A 20,011-nucleotide genomic window follows, 5' to 3' on the forward strand; every position below is an offset into this window, starting at 1 on the left:
TTTCAGCACAATTTCTTCACAAACAGTATCTTACTAAGAAAAGACATCTCAGAGAAACTGAAGTAGTGACACAAATGAGCCAAATGAGCAACTGGGAGGCATGTATGATAAGGAATGCCAGCCCTCTCTTCTTCTTCCCATTAAGTCCTGGCACATGTAATTTTTATTTGTGTCATGTGTACAAGTTGTTCATTCAGATCAGTGCTGCACCTGCCAAGCTCTCAGCTGTTTTTGGAACAGCATTCTAATTCAGTTGTTTTGTGCTCTGCCATAAAATATTTATGTTTAAAAAAAAAAAAAAAAGAAAAAAAAAAAGAAGGAAAAAAAATCACAATTTGTTTGGATGAAAAATATTTTAAAGTCAAAATGCAACAGCAAATAATAATGAACTATAATGTAACAAACATTTAAATTGCCACAGTTTAATCTCCAAATAATATAAGTTGCAACAACACTTTTTTAAAATAAGAGCAGCTCCAGTAAATACTCAGTGATCTCCTTAACAAGAGTAATCTCCTTAACTTAACAAGAGTAATTTAATTAGGTTTTCCCATCTTCAATTCCTAAGGCCTAGTAGTATATAATGCCTAAAGTCACTCTAGCATATGTAGTTTGCAAAAGGGGAGAGCACACATACCTGATACAAATCTGAAGGTGTAGCTGAAGAAGAAGCAGGTATGGGTGGTAACTCTGGTAACTGTTTTGGATGGCTCATGTTATACACTGAATCATTTTGTGACTAGAGAGATATGAAAAACACTTTCAAAGGCATTTATGAATTATATTGCTTTGAAAAACGTTCATTCAAAAAGAATAGGGACTTTCAGTTTTCACTGAAAATGAAACAGGGCAACTTTTATTAATAATCCCATCTCACAGAGACACACAGAAATCATTATAACTGCCAGACATGCTTCAATAAAGATAGCATGAATTGCCCTTGATTAATGACTAAAGGATTGGGCTTTTGGGTACCTTTACAGAATAAACTGTGCAGTTTATTGGTAGACTTGTTCATTCATAAAGGTATAAGAGTTATGAAGAAAACCATTGTACATTCTAACACCAACTCTTGATTTTTATGCTACCTAACCATTTAAAGAGTTAATGCTTCTTAAATACTTGAGCAACGGGATTATTAATAAAAAGGCTATTATTATAAAGGCTAAGGCCCCAAAAATATTGAACAAGAATGAGTATCTTCAAATAAAGTCCTTCTTAATGTGAAACCATAAGCCACTGGTAACGGCCAATTTGAAAAAGATATCAATCTGTCACAGTCCTAGTGGAGAGAACTTACCCCTGGGACCATAGGTCTCTGTTTTGGCTTCATTTTGCCTTGTCTTTCATCAACCTGTTTTTTGTCTGCTTAGAAGATTTTGGTCCTCCCCCTCAAAATAAGTATCCTGGTAGTTACTCACACTGAAAAAGAATTAGAGAACTATTTCAGGTACTACAAAAGGTACGAAAACAATCAGCTTCCTATCCCTTCTGCTAAGAAGAACAAAACTCTCCCCTGGCTCTCTTCTTGCTAGCTTACAACGCTAGGCTTTCTTCCCCTCCAGACCACACACTTTCTTTTTCTCTCTTTCCCTGTTCAGGCTCACTTTTCACTTTCTTACTCTCTCCAGACATCTGTCAAGCATGATTTTTTCACCCTACCCTCTCCATGTTCTCCAGTTTCATTCCTCCCCACAGCCTGCTCTCTTCTAAGGCACCAGAGACTCTGAGTCCTCAGTAGTGCTTTACAGCAGATTTACCCACACATGAACTGCCATGAGAAATAAACATGTCAAAAGGAATGGGAGGAGAGAAAGAGCGATATGGCCCACATGCCCTAAACAACCACAGAGTCCATGAGCAAGCTAGGTCAGAGGGAAGACTACCTGTAGACGCCCTAGTAACCCGTTCCTCTGCCTGTTCTAGCTAGGTGAACTTCTCCGACGCTTTCTCTTCCTCTCAGTCCTCGGCTTCGTTGCCCCAGTTACAGCATAGCTGGTGCTAGGAGACAGGAATTTCCTCCCTGTCTTCCCAGAACTGAGAAAACAGCTCCTTTCAGTGCTGTGCTGCACCAAGCTGTGGTCGCAGAGACTCAGTTCCGGAACCGATGAGGAATAGAACTAGTTCATCTTACCTCCAAAAGCTACTAAAACATCTTAGATACTCTGGTATTTGTATGAAAACACTGTACACAGCAAAGGAGATCCCAGAACAAGAAAGATAGTATAAATGTGACTTCTCATGAGAACTGGGGAAAAAAAACAAGGATTCAAAATCTTGAATCCAAACATCACCATTATTTTTTTTAAACCATTCCGATTCAAACCTCCCAGAGACCCAAAGACATTGGGATACTTGTACTCCCTGTTCTTCTGGATCTGTATGCATTTGCCTTCCAGTCACCATTGTCACTATGTGCTGAGAGAAAGTGTCGTCCTTTAAATTTCTTTACAAATGGGAACTTACAATCCAACATAAAATCTAGTGCAGTCTCCTTACACTGACCCTCCAGAGAGGCCTTATACACATTCTGCCCAACATGGCAAACCTTCCATTTTAACTTAAACTCTTCATCAATGTCTTTGGATGGTGTTTTTCATCCTAAATTTTTCTTATATAAATTTATTATTTTATTATATTTATTATATAATTTAACACATATTTATATAATTATTATATTTACTATATTACAAAAAATTATTACATAAATTTTTCTTTTACGTAAACAGTAAGAATGGATGTTATCCTGGTACAGCAGCATTGTTTCCCGTGTATTTGGCAGCAGTATTTGGCTGTTTTGCAACACGAATATCTTCTTGCTATTTCAAGGTGATGCTGGCAAGAAGACAATCTCAATTAAGCAACAGTTGTGATAACTACAGTTTCTCTGCGTACAACTCAGATGTTTTTTATGCGTGCCCTTTAAAGTTAAATAAATTAGTTGTGCTGTTTGGGAAGCATTAAAAACAGCTGTTTTATGTGGAATGAGATTATGCAGTTACACGTAGCAGGAAAATAAATTACTAAAATGTAAAAGACTACCTCCAAAACTGCAGCTATGTCATGTTTTTAAAACAGCCAGAAATTTAAAGTCTTCAATATACTTTCAAACTCAGTGGAGCCATTACATTTTATAGTGCCATTATCAATGGATTATGTGACACTATGATACTACCAGTTAGTTTTTCCCTATGTTCACTTTAAAAATATATATATTTATATAAAATCAACAAATTGAAATTCAATTTTACATATGCTAGTCTACTGGGTATACCAATATACTATGCACTTTAATAATATCAGATATAAACACTAATAGTTCATGCAAAATAAACTTGCCTTCACCACCCTCTTCTTGTAGTATCTTGCGTTGTGCTCTTCAGAGCCCGTGGTCCAAGTTCATTAACCTGAAAATCTCTCCTTTACTTCATCTGTCTGCACAGATCCTTGTATCTGCAGAGCTCAATGAAACCAGCACCTCAAAGACACCAACCCTGAACAGTCTGATAGGTTAAAAAATAAATAAATAAATCATACTTTATAAAAGTCATCTTTGCCTTATAATACCAGCATGCTCCAAATTAAATATTCAATTTATTTCATTGCCTTTAAAAAATAATCATGAATTTTTTAATGCTCAGTTTTACAATACTCCTATTTTGGCACCAACAAAAACCAGTCACTAAAGCAGTCAGGAGAAACACGAACTTTTGGTAATTTCTGACTGTAATTTGCAGTGTTAGGAATTCTATGTAGCAAAAGCCTGGGAAATCACTGAAACTTCAGGCTTGCATGTAACACCATTATAACGGCCCTGGAAAGCAGCCAGTGCAAACAGTAGTGCAGCACACCTAACTGAGCCCTTCCTAATCCCAGTACAAGTGCTGGGATACCATATGGGGCACAGATCTTTCTGAAAACCCAGTAGATTTTCTATGCAAGTTTCTCACGTGGCACACCTCCCCAGACAGGTTTGCCACGTGGCCACCCACGCACCCAAGGAGGCAGCAGGACTACGTGGAAATGTGGGAACAAGCAACTAGAAACAGAGAAGAAGGCAGGACGGCTTCTTTCAACAACATGTTGATTATGCCAACCAAAGCGTTTCACGCCTGCAGCTCCACCACATTGTGGAGCCAATTGTGGCTGTGCAGCCACAATTCACCCAAGACTGCCTTCATAGCCTCCAACAGCAGAAAGCCCTCTAGCTGTGGATGATTTTCTCTCTATAATATAAACATGCGTGCATTTCTGGTACATCACGTCATGAGTTGTAGCTCAGAAGCAAGGCAGTCACCGTGCATCTCCTGGCCTGGCCTGTGGCACCCTGAGGGCTGAGTAAGCCCTTGAGCACCACACATCTCTGAGGGAAGAACTGTGTGGCCATCGCTGATATCCTCATTTTCTGTCCTTAATTCCAGCACAGGAAAAAACACAAACACCCTCAAGGATACAAGTTGTGTCCTAAGGGCAAACCCCACCCAGAAACCCTGGGGATGCCCAGCCCCGCATTGCTGAGGCAGGATGCTGGGACCGACCGCGAAGGGCAACTTGAGGGGACACCAAAGTGCACAAACCAGGAAATAAAAAGCAAATGAATTCCCCTAAACCCCCAGGCGGTGTGTGGAAGCCTGTCCAACCCTTTCCTCGCTGAAATCCTCTATGGTGCCTGTGCCACACGAAGGGGAAGCCCTGGCCCCCCTCCAGCCGCCGGCCCTGCCCGCCGCTCCGCCGGCCCCCGCGGGGAGGAGACAGCGGCGGAGGCGGCGGTAGCAGCGGTTCCCTCAGCCCCGGCAGGCCGGGCCCGGGCTTAGGGCCGAGGGGGGCTGCGGCCCGGCGGGCAGCCGCCTCAGGTGAGGGGGAGGCCGGCTCCGGCTCGGCGGAGGGCGGGCAGGGAGCGGCGCCGCCCCGCTCCGACCCACCTGGCCTCCGGGGCTGCGGCCGCGGGCAGCCTGGACCCCACCGCCCCGGCTCGGCCGGGCAACGGCCTCCGCCCCCGCCCGGTGTCTCCGTGCCGAGGAGCGGAGCCCGGCGGGGAGGCCCCGCGCTGTGCCCCGGAGCCGCGGGTGGCGGCGGCTTGGGCCTGGCCCTGCCGCAGGCTGCGCTTGCCCCGGGCCCCGCTTTGAGGGCGGCGGGGAGCGGCGGCGGGGCTCGGCGCTGTGAGGAGCCGGGCGAGGCGTGGTGGGTCCTCGCTCACCCCGGCTTCAAAGCCCGAGAGGAGGCCGGGGGTGGTGGTGTGCAAGGGGCAGCAACTGCCTCGGTCCCGCAGCTGGGCCGCGCCGGCTGAAAGTCGTGAGCCTGGGGGGCTCGGGTGGCGCGCACCTGCGGGCGTCTGTGCTGAGCTGCACTGGGAACGAGGGACGAAGCGATTTGGTATTAAAATGCTGTGTAAACAGAAGGAAGGACCATCTATAAAACAGTCTAATTTAGTATTAAATAATGTATGTGTGTGCAATATATATTACAAAAGTATAAAAACACTTATAGTGTGTATACATATGTATATATAGCATATATATAAATACATAACATTGACACAATGAATATTTAGATTTAAAATAAGGAAAACACATCTCTTAATCTTCCACTGATAATGGTTTCCCGAACAATGGATTCAGATAGGTACCAGATTACCAGATTTCAGAGGTGGGAACAAAAAGACTTTTGATCTGATGTTGCGTTAAAATTGTCATAACCGTGGTCAATGTTTGAAAATATTTTGCCTTTACATGCTGAGTTTTGAAACTCTACAGGGTGTGGTTTCAATTCTGAATACCAGGCTACTCACACAAACAGCTCTCGTTCATATAAGTATTAGAAGTTATCAGCACTAGTAGTAATAATTGTCTATACAGATAGAATTGACTTTTTACTGGTGATTCAGTACCCTAATGGTTAAATACAGGGTCAATGTTGTAAAGGAAGAAGGTGAGAATTATCCTTTATCTCCATATTTGTCTCAGAGTTTGGGAGTTTCAGAAGCATTTTCAGGGAGGAGCACCCTGCACTAGATTTACTTTTGTAAAAGTGACATTTTAAACTCTGTGGATGACCTTAACGTCTGAAATCTACATTCGCTGTTTTTGCAAGAGAAAAACTTTGTTTTCTGGAAACATCTGCACGAGCCTGTTACTAATTTTACTTTACTTTTAAGGAAGGTTGGATGGCTGAGTAAGAAGTGGTTGTTCAGAAGATTCAAAACTGTCACTGGGGAGTACAACATGTCTAAAGAAATGCAAGAGCTGCAGAAGCAATGGCACTCTGTGGTGGAGTCCATCCACAGCAACTCAAATGTGGGTCTGAATTAAAATTTTATAAAACATTTATAATATACTCCTTTTGTAATTATTGGACTATCACACCCCAATTTATTTAAATGAAATTTCAAAACTTTGGTTTTATGGAGAATATTGGCACTCCCTTTTTTAAAGTGAACACTGAGGAGCCTACAAGAAGGGCCGGCTTCCCACACCTTCCACAATTAACAAAAAGGGACATCTGTTCTGCATTTCTCTGATTTACTGTCATAACCGTTTGAGACAGAATAGTGGCATTTTAGTGAAATGGTCGTGCTACTATAAAATAATCTAGTATACGTATTTCCCTAGAGGAAGAGGAGTGTCTCTCCTACAGTAAAATCGTAGTGTATGGGTGTAACAGCTTCTACAAAAAGATTTTTTTTCTGCTTGTAACATTATAATTATATTTCTAACAACTTTGTGATCCAGACAAGCCTCTACTGTCTAGATCAAAATCATAGCTCTTCAGATTCTACTGAAATCTGTGCTGCTAACCCGTGATTTGTTTTTTTTGTTTTAGTAACATTTTTAAAATTTGTGCAAGAACGGAACTGGGAAGTCCAAGAGAAACATGTCAGGCCTTTTTAGGATTGTATTTGCTATGCACTTACCTATATTTGCAATAGGTCCTTATCCCTGTGAAATTTAGAGGCAATGGTTGCCCTCTATTCAAGCTGCAGACTTAGAAAAAGATGCTACCCATATTTTTCACTAAAGTAGCTATGACCTTTTAAAGTTATCTGTGATGAGATAAAATCAAAATATGAAATATTTTTCTTTTGTCCACAGGTTGTTGCATTTATGAACTCTCGTGTTGGCCTATATTTAGATGACCATCCTTTTATTGCCTTATCACTCCTGATGTTTGTTGCAGTGTCTGCTATTCCTGTTGCATTTTTCCTGATTTTTATTGTTACGACAGCCGTAATGGCTTGTATCGGTGTGATAGTCATGGAAGGTACTGTATGAATGGCTGCATTTCTTTACATTTTCCCTTTTAAGACATGACAACTTTTCCTTTTTCTCTTCTTCCTTTTGGAATTCCTAGTTTGAGTGTTTGAAGATTAGCAGTAGTGAAACTCTTAATACAAGATTAATCTGATTAACTGTAGTTTATACAGGGGAAATCCTATTTCCCTGTCTAATCTCAACCATCTGGATATAGCTAAACCAGTTATCTTGACCATGCATAGCTCTAGTATATGGTCTTTTACAGAAGACAATTTTGCAGTGTTTTTTGTTGTTGTTGTTTTGTTTGTTTGTTTTGTTTTTATGTGGTATTATATTATATGCCAGGCATTAAAACTTTCTGAAGTATGATTTCTTCTAGATATTCTGTGTATCTCTGGCAAAGTATGACACCGACAATTTCTTTGCCCCTTCACCTCCAAAGTGAAGGTTCTTCACGGGCTACTTGGAGGTGTAGGACAGGCTTTAGCATAGCATAAGATATTAACAAAGTGTGCAGTATATAGAGATATATAATCACTCCAGATCATTGGGATTGGTGCAGGCAGAGCTTGAGAAAACATATTGGTCTGATTTCGGCAGACCTCTTCCCCTTCACATAAATAATATAAATCTTAGAAAGAGTGGTTCTCTTTCAGAGTGCTGTCTGGGGATTTTCTATTAGACCGAGGCTCTTAGCTATTATATCCATCAAGCGGCTGATAATGGTAGACCATTTTGTGAATGGTTTCAATTTGGGATTGTGGTAGAATGTGTGCTCTTCTAATTCACTTAAATATAAACTTGTTTAAATAACAACCTTGATTTTCTTTTATTAGGTGTTGTAATATCCATAGGTGGCATAGCCCTCCTTTGTGTGCTGTGTGGCCTGGGTGCCCTTTCACTTGGAGTTTCTGGAGTACTGAGTGTTTGTTACATCATTCTTTCAACTCTGGTCAACTACTGGTATGCTTCAAGGTAATAATTAATGTCTTGATCCGTTGTCTGACTTCAGATTACAACTGCACTATTACATTGGTTACTTCATTTACTTTAACAGTTAGCCACTTTTGATTTGTTTAATGAACGCTTCTTGAATGCTAGAGCACCTTTGGCTACGTTGTTGATTTAATATTCAACATAAATGGCTAGTTATCAATATGTATTTTGATGAGATTTAATACGTAGCCTCTCCGGTAAAAGGAAGTAAGTCTTTAAATGTGCATGTGCTAACACAATATAACTGTAGTATCAAACAATAAAGTAGAATTTTTTATCAGAATAAATAATGTTTTAAATGTCATTAAAACACGCTTTGAAGCTTGCCTAGAGGATGAAGCTTTTGCTTAGGTATGCCGCAAAGTTCTTCCCATGTGATGTAGTACCCAGCTATCTCAGCTTACCTGCATTCATAGAATGATGGACCAAAATTTCTTGTAGCCTTAGGATAAGTAGATGAGTAGTTAAAAGCAAGCGTGTGGCTATAATAGAAATGACACTCTTTGCTGGGTGCTGTACATGTGCTGATTGCCAGTCGTGTCTCCTTGTGCTCCCAGAAGTTGAGGCTTGGAGGCCCGCTTTAGTCAGCATTGCCTTAGCCATGCTTTGTCTAAGCACGTGGCTGAAGGTAAGAGGCAATAGCAGATTATGCTGGAGTGCCATCTATTGCTCACTTAAGCATCTACAAGGGAATTAATGACAATCATTCCTAAGCATAGGGAAGGGCAAGAAAAATTATAGCTGCTCTGTCCTAGATTTCCTAAGTTTGCTCCATCACAGCAGTGCTTCCCACACAGTTCTCAAGGCCACACAGAACTGCCTGTGGAGCCCGCGATGCCTTCAATAAGGCAAGACCATGGTGCAAGTCCCAGTGTATTTGACTTTGTTCTAGGGCTCTGTACCACTCCTCCAGGGCATGCTGCCAGGTCCATGACATTGCCAACTATCTCCAGAAAAGACTTCTCTTTTCTATAGCATATGCTAATACACAGCCCAACCTAGAAACCAGTCATACAACCTTAATGTAACACAGACAGCATCTGGAAGATTGATCTTTCCATGTTCCTGTGCCTTTTGAGAGAACTCTGGTAAATCAGCAGTGAATGTTGCAGGAGTCTCAGATAGGTCTGTCTCACGTTGCTCAGCTTTTAGGCTAAAGTTAAAAGACAATAATCTTATGAAAGAACAGGCTGTAAAACCGTTCTTTTCTTTTGTATACAGAGGTGAGATAAGAAAGCAAGAAGCTAATGGAAGTTTTTCACAGAAGAATCCTTCTGTCACGGACCTTTCTGCCAACAAAGGAAAGAACGAATAAGTGGAATTCTCCCCATTTCCTTCATATGCACTTAAGTGTACTATTCTGACCTTTGCAATGTAATTGTTTACTTGGTGAGCGTTCAACCTCTGTGCACTCCTTATGGGAAGTGGAAAAAAACAATATGCATCTTATACTGTCACTGTAAAACTAATAGTAAGAATACCTTTTAAGCAGTGCATTGTGATATTAAGTCTATGTGCATGATGAGATGTTCCAAAGGATTTGGTAAAGGGATGTGATAATAACAGCCACTAGTAAGTTGGTGACAATTAGGTGAAAGGGGTAGGTGGGTATTCAACTTCCCATTCGTTAACTGGAGTTTTAGATGTACTATCTTTTGAAATTTGTATGCAGCCATGGGGCGTTTTGATACATACGTGACAAGGCTCAGAATATCAAATGTTTTTGAATGTTGAAAAACATTTTTAAGCCTTAACAACCTTTGTTAAAATACTGTGAGCATACCATGCTGATGCTTTATATTTTAAGAGGAAAATTGAGTTACAACATACCTTAACTCGTGGTATAAGCTTTTATATACCTTCAAATGTTGCGTTTTTCTGAAGGAGTATTTTCCTTCTTCTCATTGCCTCATCACATCAATGGTATGCAATTTGGTCTTGCATTTTGTTATATTATTTTGCATATTTAAATTGCCTTTTTTGCTTCTCATTTGTAACCTTGTACTTTATTTAAACTTTACCCATTTTTGCAAATGCTATAATATTTTTAAGCATTAAGAAAGTGTCTAACTATATTAGTTTAATAAAGTGTTGTTTGTTTAACTAAGTTGTCTTATGATATTCTATTTATGGTAAAAGTTTTCCTTTCAAGCTAAAACCTACTAGGTCGGTAACACTTTTCTCAGATACTTCCAAGTTTTATCTCAGATTTATTTTTTTAATTTCTAGGTGATAACAATATTCAAGTGGCAGGAGGAAAAAAAAAAACAAAACAGGAGTGTGCTTTCTCTGTTTTTCTTTGTAAAAAAAGCTAGTGCCGTGGCATTGTTTATATAACAAACACCTTGGAGAAATCCATCTAAAAGAAGGAACAAAGGTTTCACATGAATATACGCGCACAGTTTTTTTACTTTGCTGTTATTTCCACTTGATCAAATCTGCAGTGGTAGTCAATTACAATAGAGCTTTACCAGTTTACAGCAGATGAGGATTGGTGTGTAAGATAATGGAAAGACATACTAACAACTGTGTGGTACTGTCCAGGTGTAAGACTGCACATCAGAGCTGTAGGTAATATAACCCAAATGCACATTCCCAGTGCATATACAGGACTGCAAAAAAAAAAGAAGGATACCAGTGTTTGCAAATGAAGAGACTCCGACAAGGTTGTATGCTGGCAGAACTGAGGTGAAAAGAGGTGTTCTGCAGTGTCTTGTAAATGGTATGCATTAGCCCTTGTGCAAATGGACTGGTACCTGCTAAGAGCTGTGAAGTACTGAAAGAAGAACTATTTCTAAGTGCTAGAAATCCTTAAGGCTAGCAAAAAAATGAGCCTTGCAATAGCATTCTAATCATTATATAACCCTTCCTGCCTCTCACTGGACTGCTGTCCCCAATCATCAGAATATAGTTTGAGTCTAATCTTACTTTCCAAATGTCTAGACAGTAATGCCTTCAATCTAGGACTTTAGTGGCTGTTATAAGCAAACTAATTGTTATGAGGGGAATAAGACAGATCAATGTGACTTGATTATAGCAGTCACCTCCTCAATTGTTTAATGGCTCCTGCGTTCTGCCTTTATAACATACCGAATTATTGTAATTTTAAGTACACCTTGAAAATCAATCCCGTGTTTATCTCCTATTTTCTTCCATCAGTCTGCCTAAAATGAAACATACAACTTTAGTACTATGCTATGCTTAAGACCTCAAAATGAATTGAAATGGAGAAAACACTTCACAGGAGGGAAATAATAACGCTGTTTATCAGCTGTGCTGCAACTGATCAGGTATAGCTAGAAAACAGCTGATTTCCACATACATGCTCACACAGCTCGTACCTTTGTACTTTTAGAAAGATTGTGTTTGACGGTCTAAAGAGATTAACCCCAATCTCCACTTGCAAGTCTTGCCACAAACTAAATTTTAGGCACTTTAGCTTAACATGGTTCTTTGTAGAATAACATTAAGTTATACTCAATTATCCCCCTAAAAACAAAGTGTGCTCTCTATTCTTACTACCCATCATTTTATTAGTGGATTTTATTTACTTCCGGTCCTCGTTTGCTTCTCCAGAGCACAAGTCCAGTGCTTTGTCTCTCAGTGGATCTTGATTACTGCCTTCAACACTAAAATGAAATTCTGCTCTCCCTGCAATTGCATTTCCAGCACTCCACTGAAGCCTGGTGACAGGCACTTTGACTCATTACATCCTGATACCAGTTTTGCCTAGTGGTGGTGCAGGGAGCACAGGAGCAGCTTTTTAACCCACATTAACAGCAGCTTCTGATTCTTAGAGCATTAGCTTTCCGAGCAGCTTCACAGACCTCCAAGGAATCAGCAACCTTTATTCTTTTAATAAAAAACACTAACGTCTTCAAGCTGCTGATAGGGGCCAATGTTTACTGAAGAATGGATTATAAAACAAATCACACAGAGAGCTTGAACAGCTGTATCCCCAAGAGCTCCAAGGCTGTTCAAAACTTTTCTATGTCTGGTAAGTGCAATTAACAGGTAAGCGGAAAATATATAAATTATAATAGCTATAAGTTAATATAATATAAGAGCTATAAGGGGAATAAAAGGCAGTTGAGATGATTTTGAAAGCCTGAACAGAGATACTAATGTCCATACAGTTGAACATATGCATCAGGTAATGCATGTATTCATAAAACATTTTATATGCATACATTTGAAGATGTGTACACACAATTATGGAATGACAAACCAGTGTTCTTTCATTCTGTTGTTTATATGTTCATTCATACGAAGGGAGGAGTGGGTGTATGCGCATTTGATTAGACACATCTGATTCAGGCTGTACAATTGTAAAAGCTGCTTAGAAAGTGCCTTCGTGGTTAAACACAACTGCATACACAAAGCACATCCTCTCTTTACACGTGCCTAAGAAATCCATTACTGCTTTTATTCTGATCACTCATTATCTGTCAGAAGCCAGAATATCTAGAAGGCACACCCTCAGCTGTGGCCCTGGCACACCTGACTTTTTTCTTGCCTGCAATTATCTCTGCAGGTGACCTCTCCAGGATGAGCTATGGCAGCTTTATCATGCCCACCCTGTTTGGCATTACCTGCTTGTTGGGTGTTATTGGTAACAGCTTGGTTATCTGCACAGTCTTTAAGAAATCCAGCCCTACCAGTAGTGTCCCAGATATCTTCATCATCAATCTCTCCATGGTAGACCTACTCTTCCTCCTGGGCATGCCCTTCCTCATCCACCAGCTGCTGGGAAATGGAGCCTGGCACTTTGGGGAGATGATGTGCACAGTCATCACTGCCCTGGATGCTAACAGCCAGTTCACCAGCACCTACATTCTCACTGCTATATCCATGGACCGCTACCTGGCCACTGTCCACCCATTCACTTCTACTCACTTCAGGAAGCCCCCTGTGGCAATCATAGTCATCTGTGTACTCTGGGCCCTTTCCTTCCTCAGTATTACACCTGTGTGGATGTATGCTCAGCTCATCCCTCTACCAGGAGGGCTGATAGGCTGTGGGATATGCTTGCCAGACCCCCAGAGGGACATTTACTGGTACACTCTCTATCAGTTTTTCCTGGCCTTTGCCATCCCTTTTGCCCTTATCACAGTAGCTTACAGGAAGATCTTGCTGAAGATGTCCAGGTCCTCAGAAGCACTGATGAGCCAAAGAAGCACAAGAGCTGCTCGAACCAAGAAATTGACCCGTACAGCAATTGCCATTTGTGCAGCTTTCTTTATTTGTTGGGCACCTTTCCACTTCCTACAACTGGCCCAGCTTGCCATTACTTACCCTACCCTGCCCTTCCACTATGCCTACAACGTGGCCATCAGCCTGGGTTATGCCAACAGTTGTCTGAATCCCTTTATCTACATCCTGCTGGGACAGAATTTTCCAATGCGGCTTGGGGTCCCTGTAACACCAGCAGCTGCAGGACATGCCACTCCAAAGGGGATCAAAAACTTTAATGGGGATGCAAGTGAATCAGGGCAGCCACTACTGCATTTGGTATCTGTCTCTGGCAGGTAACAAATCATGCAGTAATAAGGATACGCCCCCACTAGCCAGTCATTTTCCTCCTTTCCTGAGGAAACATGAAGTCAGGAATAGGGTAGTGTTGTGCTTAATTTGCCTATGGGATATATCTTTACCTTGCTTAGAGACAAAGTAAAGGCAGCACTGAGGCAACAAATATACTCCAGCTCAGAGGCTAGCCACACTATTTCCTTCTACATATTAATATTGATTTTCATTATGCGATTCATTCTGTCATCAGCACTTATCAGGAGCCAAAGCTGTGAACTCTCAATTGCCAGCAGCTAGAAGTAGAACATAGCACAGTTTCTCTCCTGCTGTCCTGACCTTCATGTGTTTATCAGCTGCTCCTTTCAAAGCTTCTCAACACATCCTTTTAATAAGAGCTACTTTCAGTACTGCACCATGTGGTGTAAATGCCTGAAGTAACTAGGAAAATAAAACTAACATTCACACTTTTAAGGAAAAGGTACAGCATTGAAGAGGCTTTCAGGGTAGGGCATAACTGCATTATCTGAGCATTCCCTAGGCTCCCAACCTTAGATGCTATCGCGCTGGGGAAACTTGGTGTGCTAGCTCTAAGGAACACCACGGAGCGCGGAGTGGAGTGGAGACACCACGGCTAGGCTCTGTAATCAGGTGGGGCCTCAATTGTTCTTGTGCACAAAGCTGCACTTTTTGCCACCCTAAGCCAAAGACCTGTCATGTTTTGACAAATGCTGTACCCTAGTGTACTTTTTGCTCATTATAATACCAAAACACACCTCCATCCCAAAAGCTACCCGCCTCCAAGGTGCGACCACCCCTCACTGAGCATGCGCTCTGAATTTCTCGGAGCCTATTACTTTAAACGGAAACGGGAAAACTTTACACCAATCATAACTAAGATATGCTTGACTAGAGCCACTCAAGCTCCACCTAAAAGATAGAAAATAATATAAATTGGCCCAAGAGAGAGGGGATGTTAGGGAAGATACCATCGTCAGGGGAGATACCATCCCAAGGACATACAACATCCTTAGGACCTCCTGACTCCTGGGATCAGTCGATGGGCTGAGCCTCTCTTCCCCCCCCATTGGGACGCCTTTGGGTGAGATCTGAATATTTGCTTATATTCATTAATTATATATTATTGCTCTATAGAGTCTTTGATCCTTTTAACGCGTCTATTTCTAGAACCCACACCTAGAACCCACACCTAGAACCCACACCTAGAACCCACACCTAGAACCCACACCTAGAACCCACACCTAGAACCCACACCTAGAACCCACACCTAGAACCCACACCTAGAACCCACACCTAGAACCCACACCTAGAACCCACACCTAGAACCCACACCTAGAACCCACACCTAGAACCCACACCTAGAACCCACACCTAGAACCCACACCTAGAACCCACACCTAGAACCCACACCTAGAACCCACACCTAGAACCCACACCTAGAACCCACACCTAGAACCCACACCTAGAACCCACACCTAGAACCCACACCTAGAACCCACACCTAGAACCCACACCTAGAACCCACACCTAGAACCCACACCTAGAACCCACACCTAGAACCCACACCTAGAACCCACACCTAGAACCCACACCTAGAACCCACACCTAGAACCCACACCTAGAACCCACACCTAGAACCCACACCTAGAACCCACACCTAGAACCCACACCTAGAACCCACACCTAGAACCCACACCTAGAACCCACACCTGTGTATTTCATGCATACTAGCTTGCTTTTGCAGATAGTCACTATCACCGGCAATCCAAAAGAACCTGATTATCTGTTGCTGTAATAAACCATACTTGATTGCATTGTGATAGCTCTCATTAATGCAACTAGGGTGAGGGTGGTTATCCGTGATAGTTCAGTGTTCTGAATCTAACCAGACCCCCAGACGGTTAATGCATTGTTGGTGAATGTCTGAACGGACCCCCAGGTGGTTAATACGTTTTTGGTGAATGTCTGAGCGGACCCCCAGGCAGTTATTACGTTTTTGGTGAATGTCCGAACGGACCCCCAGTTTTGGTGAATGTCCGACTGGTTCAGTACTCTGAATCCAACCGGGCCCATAACGGTTAATCGGCTACACCCCTTTAACGCGACACACCATCACCACAGTAGCATGTTTTCAAAAGGAGATACACTGAAGCAATAGAACTAGGTCAGCGCAGACCATGTAGTTTTAGTGGAGATGGAAGTTATCCCTCAAATGATGAGTTTGTGTTGTTGATTTTAAAGTTATTTAACATACCCATGAAGTTAAGAACTCTGCATCATGCAAAATAATCTTTGTTACAATGGTCCCTTTTGCTCTTGAAAAAAATTAGAGTGATATCACACTCTCCCACATTTAAACTTCAGGAGAAGAGAAGACTTCAACACAGTTTTCAGCAAGGGAGGTGTGGAGAGGGTATTAGAACTGTTTCAACCCTCTTGGCTTCCTGCAGAACACAGGCAGCCCAGTAGGGAAGCAGCAGGTGCCTTTTCCACCATGGTGGTACCAGGCCCAGCTAGTTCCTCAGCATGACCAACTCGGGCTTTCTGAGCAGCACTACCTCCCAAAGGCTTGTAGGCCCCACTTCAGCATGAGAGCAGCTCTGAGGTATGCTTCTAAGCCCTCATCCTTATATCCCAGAGTATTCCAAACATCCTGAGCCCTTCTGAGGATGGTTGCAGCCAAGAGCTTTGAAACAGATCCTGAACCAGGTACTTGGAGACTTGCCCACACATGCAGGACAGAGGGAAGAGAGGTATATGCTATCTCCACCTGCAATAATGTTTTTTGTCCTCTTGCTGCACCATTATTTGCCCTTCTATATTCATTAGCTTCATTAATACTTCAAAACTCCCTTTTGATGTCCTCAAATCAGCACAATTGAGCCACCCTGGGAGAAAAATGAAGTTAGTCCTCTTGGAGACTAGGGACGTATCTCCTCTCATATTTCCCCAAGCAGATACTAGCCAGAAACAGGAACCAAGCTAGAATCACCCTCAGTTGACCTGTGTGGTTGTCACTGTATGTCACTTCCTTGCATAACCACCCCAGCTCTTAAAAATAGTGTAAAGGATAAAGAAAGTAACAGCAAGAGTAAGCTTTCATGTTTAGATAAAGGTATATGTAAGTGAAGTGTTTCAAGGGTCCTTGCTCCTTAAAACTTCCAGGTGATTATGTGAACTACATAAGCAACCTTTTAATTTATGGGGATATTGTTCTGTAAAACAGAAGTGGTAGACTTCCACGTGACAGCTAGGATTTACAAAATGTTATGTAAGCTATTCTAGATGGAATTTGGTTCTCCATTCTAGCTGAGAAAAAAACTTCTCTACCCAAACATGCACTAATCTCTTCCCACATTTCAGAATGAGGGGAGAGATAGGGAAGGAGAAAAATTAAGAACATTAGCCTTGTTTGGCTCAGAAAGGCCAAGAGCACACACAGATAAGTGCTGTGTTAACAAAATAAACCCTCTTCCTTAAGTACCACTTTCACTAGCTTCTACAAAAGAAGTGTAGACAGCCAGGAACAACACCACTTGAGTATCGCTATTGCTCCACAATTCATGTAAGAGAGGCATGAGTAAATAGCTAGCTAAAACCAGAAGCAGGGCTGCTGTGCTGTTTCTGCTTCCCCAACAACTCTAGAAAAGGGAAAGAATGGTACAAATGAATGATAGTTAGAGGTCCATCATCCTAGGAAGTATCTACTTATCACTGGATGTAACTTTACTGTAAATATGGTGACCTAGCTAAAAAGAGACACTGCTATGTAAAAATGCAAAGAAGAAGGACCATCAGTTTCAACAGAAGAACAAGGACATGAAATCCATCATAGATGTAAATACTTCATGTTACATCTAAAAATCGAATGCAATAGGACTTAACCCATGCAATCCTTTCAAACCTAACCCTTACCAACTTGATAAGAAATGAATACAGCAGTGCAGAGGATTTTAATTCTTTGATATTCTGCTGCATGCATTTGTATTTTCATGCACCATTTCCTTGGCTGTGTGAAGTCATGTGTACAGAATGCAAAATAAAGCTTAATTGCATGCCTGAAACCACCTGACTGAAAATAAACTGTTACCTCTATAGGCAGTACTGTCATTTCCTATACTAAAAGCAGCAAACAACTGTACAATGACTTTTAAAAATATAAGCTGACCTTTTACCAAAAGCACTGATTTACTATTTCTCACGTCCTGCTGAAGCTTGAAGTGCTACCACCTTTCATACAAGAATAATTAGTACAAGCACTTCTAGGCTCCATTTATGGGACAGCAAGACTAAGGAACACAGCCTCCCTATGTTACTAGGAAGTGCAGTGATTCTTTAGTGACTAGTAGTGTTAGGCATCAGTGCTTTTGCTCTGCAACACAACATATGAACAATTTAAAAGTGTTCATACTGAAAATATGGTACTTTCAGAGTGAACCTTGTTAATCCAAGCACTTCAGGACTATCACTGATTGGTTTAGTGTGGAAAGGTGTAGAAAGGCGGTTAATGATAGTTCATGTTCTTCACATGTGACAGCAGAAGCAGGCAATAGTATTTCATGGATATAGTAGCACTTCAGCATAAATCAAAAGCAAATGAATGTACTATGCAAATCAAGGAACCAACAACAGACTCATACTAGTTATGACAGCGGCAGGAGGAAGTAGCATAGCAAATTAACATTTAGTTTCATAAAGCTGTCCCTTGCTTATCCAGATTAAGACATTCCATAAGAATGGGTATCAACTGTTGTAAAGGATAACCACAGACCCACATCAAATTCAATCTAATTAGCATGGCACAACCAGTCTTCACAGGATGCATCATTAATTCTGAGGTAGCATTGGTATTTGCCATTCTCTGCAGGTTAAATACCCTGTTAAACTACTTGGCTCCCTACAATGCAGTCTACAATGCAGTAGTGTTTAATGTTTAACCTTATCTGGATTAAAATGTGAAGGGAAAATAGTTACTTTCTAAAGGAATATTTTAGAAATAGAAGTGAGTAACCTATATCATTCAAGTTTGTGTTTTGTTTTTTTTTTTTTTTAAATGGAAGGGAATATTAATAGAGCAATTAACACCCAAAGAGGACTTGGGAGCTCTTTAGTCTCTCCCAGCACCCAAACTGAAATCTGATTTTTCCAATTCTGTACTGAGTAGGAGGAGCTGCATGTAACAAAAACTGTCAGAAAGCAAACATGATTCACTACCGTGCACCTTTTATCCCCACCTTCCAGCCAAGGAAAGTATGAACACTTTTCCATCCATCTGCACACACAGCTGCTTACACTTGAATGTATGCATTACAGTAGAAGACAGTTGTTACTTGCTTAGCCCACCCTTTGCAAGGGAACACCTCCACCTTAATTCTCAGCAACCCCAACACTGCATACTCCCCCTGTCCTCAACGAATGGTCAGGGAACTGTCAGGAAACTGCCAGCCACCCAGAGTATCAGCTGTGGAGGCAGACAGTCATTAAACTTTATCAGAGGTCTCAGTAGCCTCCTATTACACAGTGGTCAGAAGATGCAGGATCCAGCTTGACTATAAGCACTTCAACATCCTTGGTGAACAGATGAATTGTAAGAAGTGTTTTTACAGTAATACTTTGAATCAAAAATACATACTGGTTGTTACTGGTAGGCCTGCACAGAGCCATTTTCCATCACCAGCTGCAGCACAGGACTTGTTTACAGAACGAGCAGGTGGAAGAGCTATACATACTGCAGTTGTTGGCATAACATGCATTTCTTTAGAAGGAGTATTTGATAAGCATTTCAAGGAAATAGGCTGTAAAATTTAGGAATAAAGTAACATGGCAGTAGAATAAGCAGTCTCAGGAAGTTCAGGTTTACAGGTAAAGCTAAATTGTTTAATGAGTAGAGATTAAGAGGAAATCTGTATGCAGTTTCATAAGTATATACAAGATAGGAAGAGGATACATAATAGACAATGTGATGAATTGAACTCTACCCTGACAGAAGTAGCAGAGAGCCACAAGAAAGCAAAAGCAAACCTGAAACAGACCTAGGAAGCACACATCTTGAAAATCTGTAATTGGTATGAAGCATTTATTTATGGAGTGATGGAAAACTGGAAGAGTTCATTATTGATTAACAAACCTATTTATGATACTGTGAGATAGGGGCATACTTTTAAGGCATTTTTCCTCTAAAACACTTGATTATCCCCTAGAGTAGTAGTCCTCCAGGG

The 20,011-nt window shown here is 41.3% G+C and overlaps 3 protein-coding genes across 6 annotated transcripts in view; 2 read left to right on the forward strand and 1 right to left on the reverse strand.

Moving 5' to 3' along the window:
• Window positions 1-5,077, reverse strand: part of DNAH3 (dynein axonemal heavy chain 3) — a 64,329-nt gene extending 59,252 nt beyond the window's left edge. For 2 of the 3 annotated variants that reach the window (XM_068699283.1, XM_068699281.1), the window contains exons 1-4: window positions 4,923-5,077; window positions 3,340-3,503; window positions 1,301-1,422; window positions 638-739 (exon numbers count right to left, since the gene is read on the reverse strand). In XM_068699283.1, coding sequence (XP_068555384.1) covers window positions 638-739; window positions 1,301-1,333 — 135 coding nt within the window. In that variant the 5' untranslated portion in view covers window positions 1,334-1,422; window positions 3,340-3,503; window positions 4,923-5,077. Of the gene's footprint in view, window positions 1-637; window positions 740-1,300; window positions 1,423-3,339; window positions 3,504-4,577; window positions 4,696-4,922 lie in introns of those variants that run through there. The other variant, XM_068699282.1, reaches the window with a different exon arrangement.
• Window positions 4,709-10,349, forward strand: LDAF1 (lipid droplet assembly factor 1). 2 transcript variants are annotated; one of them, XM_068699311.1, is made up of 5 exons: window positions 4,709-4,853; window positions 6,155-6,293; window positions 7,089-7,257; window positions 8,087-8,225; window positions 9,468-10,349. In XM_068699311.1, exons 2-5 carry the CDS (start codon window positions 6,222-6,224, stop codon window positions 9,559-9,561), a joined length of 474 nt encoding a protein of 157 aa, XP_068555412.1. In that variant the 5' UTR covers window positions 4,709-4,853; window positions 6,155-6,221; the 3' UTR covers window positions 9,562-10,349. The 2 variants fall into 2 exon arrangements, with proteins under 2 accessions (XP_068555412.1, XP_068555413.1); XM_068699312.1 differs by having other exon boundaries at window positions 4,715-4,853; window positions 6,159-6,293.
• Window positions 10,350-12,010: 1,661 nt separating this feature from the next.
• Window positions 12,011-14,185, forward strand: LOC137864817 (melanin-concentrating hormone receptor 1-like). Its single transcript, XM_068699342.1, has 2 exons — window positions 12,011-12,243; window positions 12,781-14,185. Exons 1-2 carry the CDS (start codon window positions 12,159-12,161, stop codon window positions 13,776-13,778), a joined length of 1,083 nt encoding a protein of 360 aa, XP_068555443.1. The 5' UTR covers window positions 12,011-12,158; the 3' UTR covers window positions 13,779-14,185.
• Window positions 14,186-20,011: the final 5,826 nt, after the last annotated feature.

This window comes from Anas acuta, chromosome 15 (genome assembly GCF_963932015.1).
Source record: "Anas acuta chromosome 15, bAnaAcu1.1, whole genome shotgun sequence".
Taxonomy (NCBI): domain Eukaryota; kingdom Metazoa; phylum Chordata; class Aves; order Anseriformes; family Anatidae; genus Anas; species Anas acuta.

Bases quoted from the DNA above. Each gene is read 5' to 3' on its own strand.
- LOC137864817 (XM_068699342.1), top strand. From the start codon at position 12,159: ATGGATTATAAAACAAATCACACAGAGAGCTTGAACAGCTGTATCCCC. The intron at 12,244-12,780 runs GTAAGTGCAATT...TTATCTCTGCAG, and splicing joins TCAAAACTTTTCTATGTCTG to GTGACCTCTCCAGGATGAGC.
- LDAF1 (XM_068699311.1), top strand. From the start codon at position 6,222: ATGTCTAAAGAAATGCAAGAGCTGCAGAAGCAATGGCACTCTGTGGTG. The intron at 6,294-7,088 runs GTGGGTCTGAAT...TTTTGTCCACAG, and splicing joins CCATCCACAGCAACTCAAAT to GTTGTTGCATTTATGAACTC. The intron at 7,258-8,086 runs GTACTGTATGAA...TTCTTTTATTAG, and splicing joins CGGTGTGATAGTCATGGAAG to GTGTTGTAATATCCATAGGT.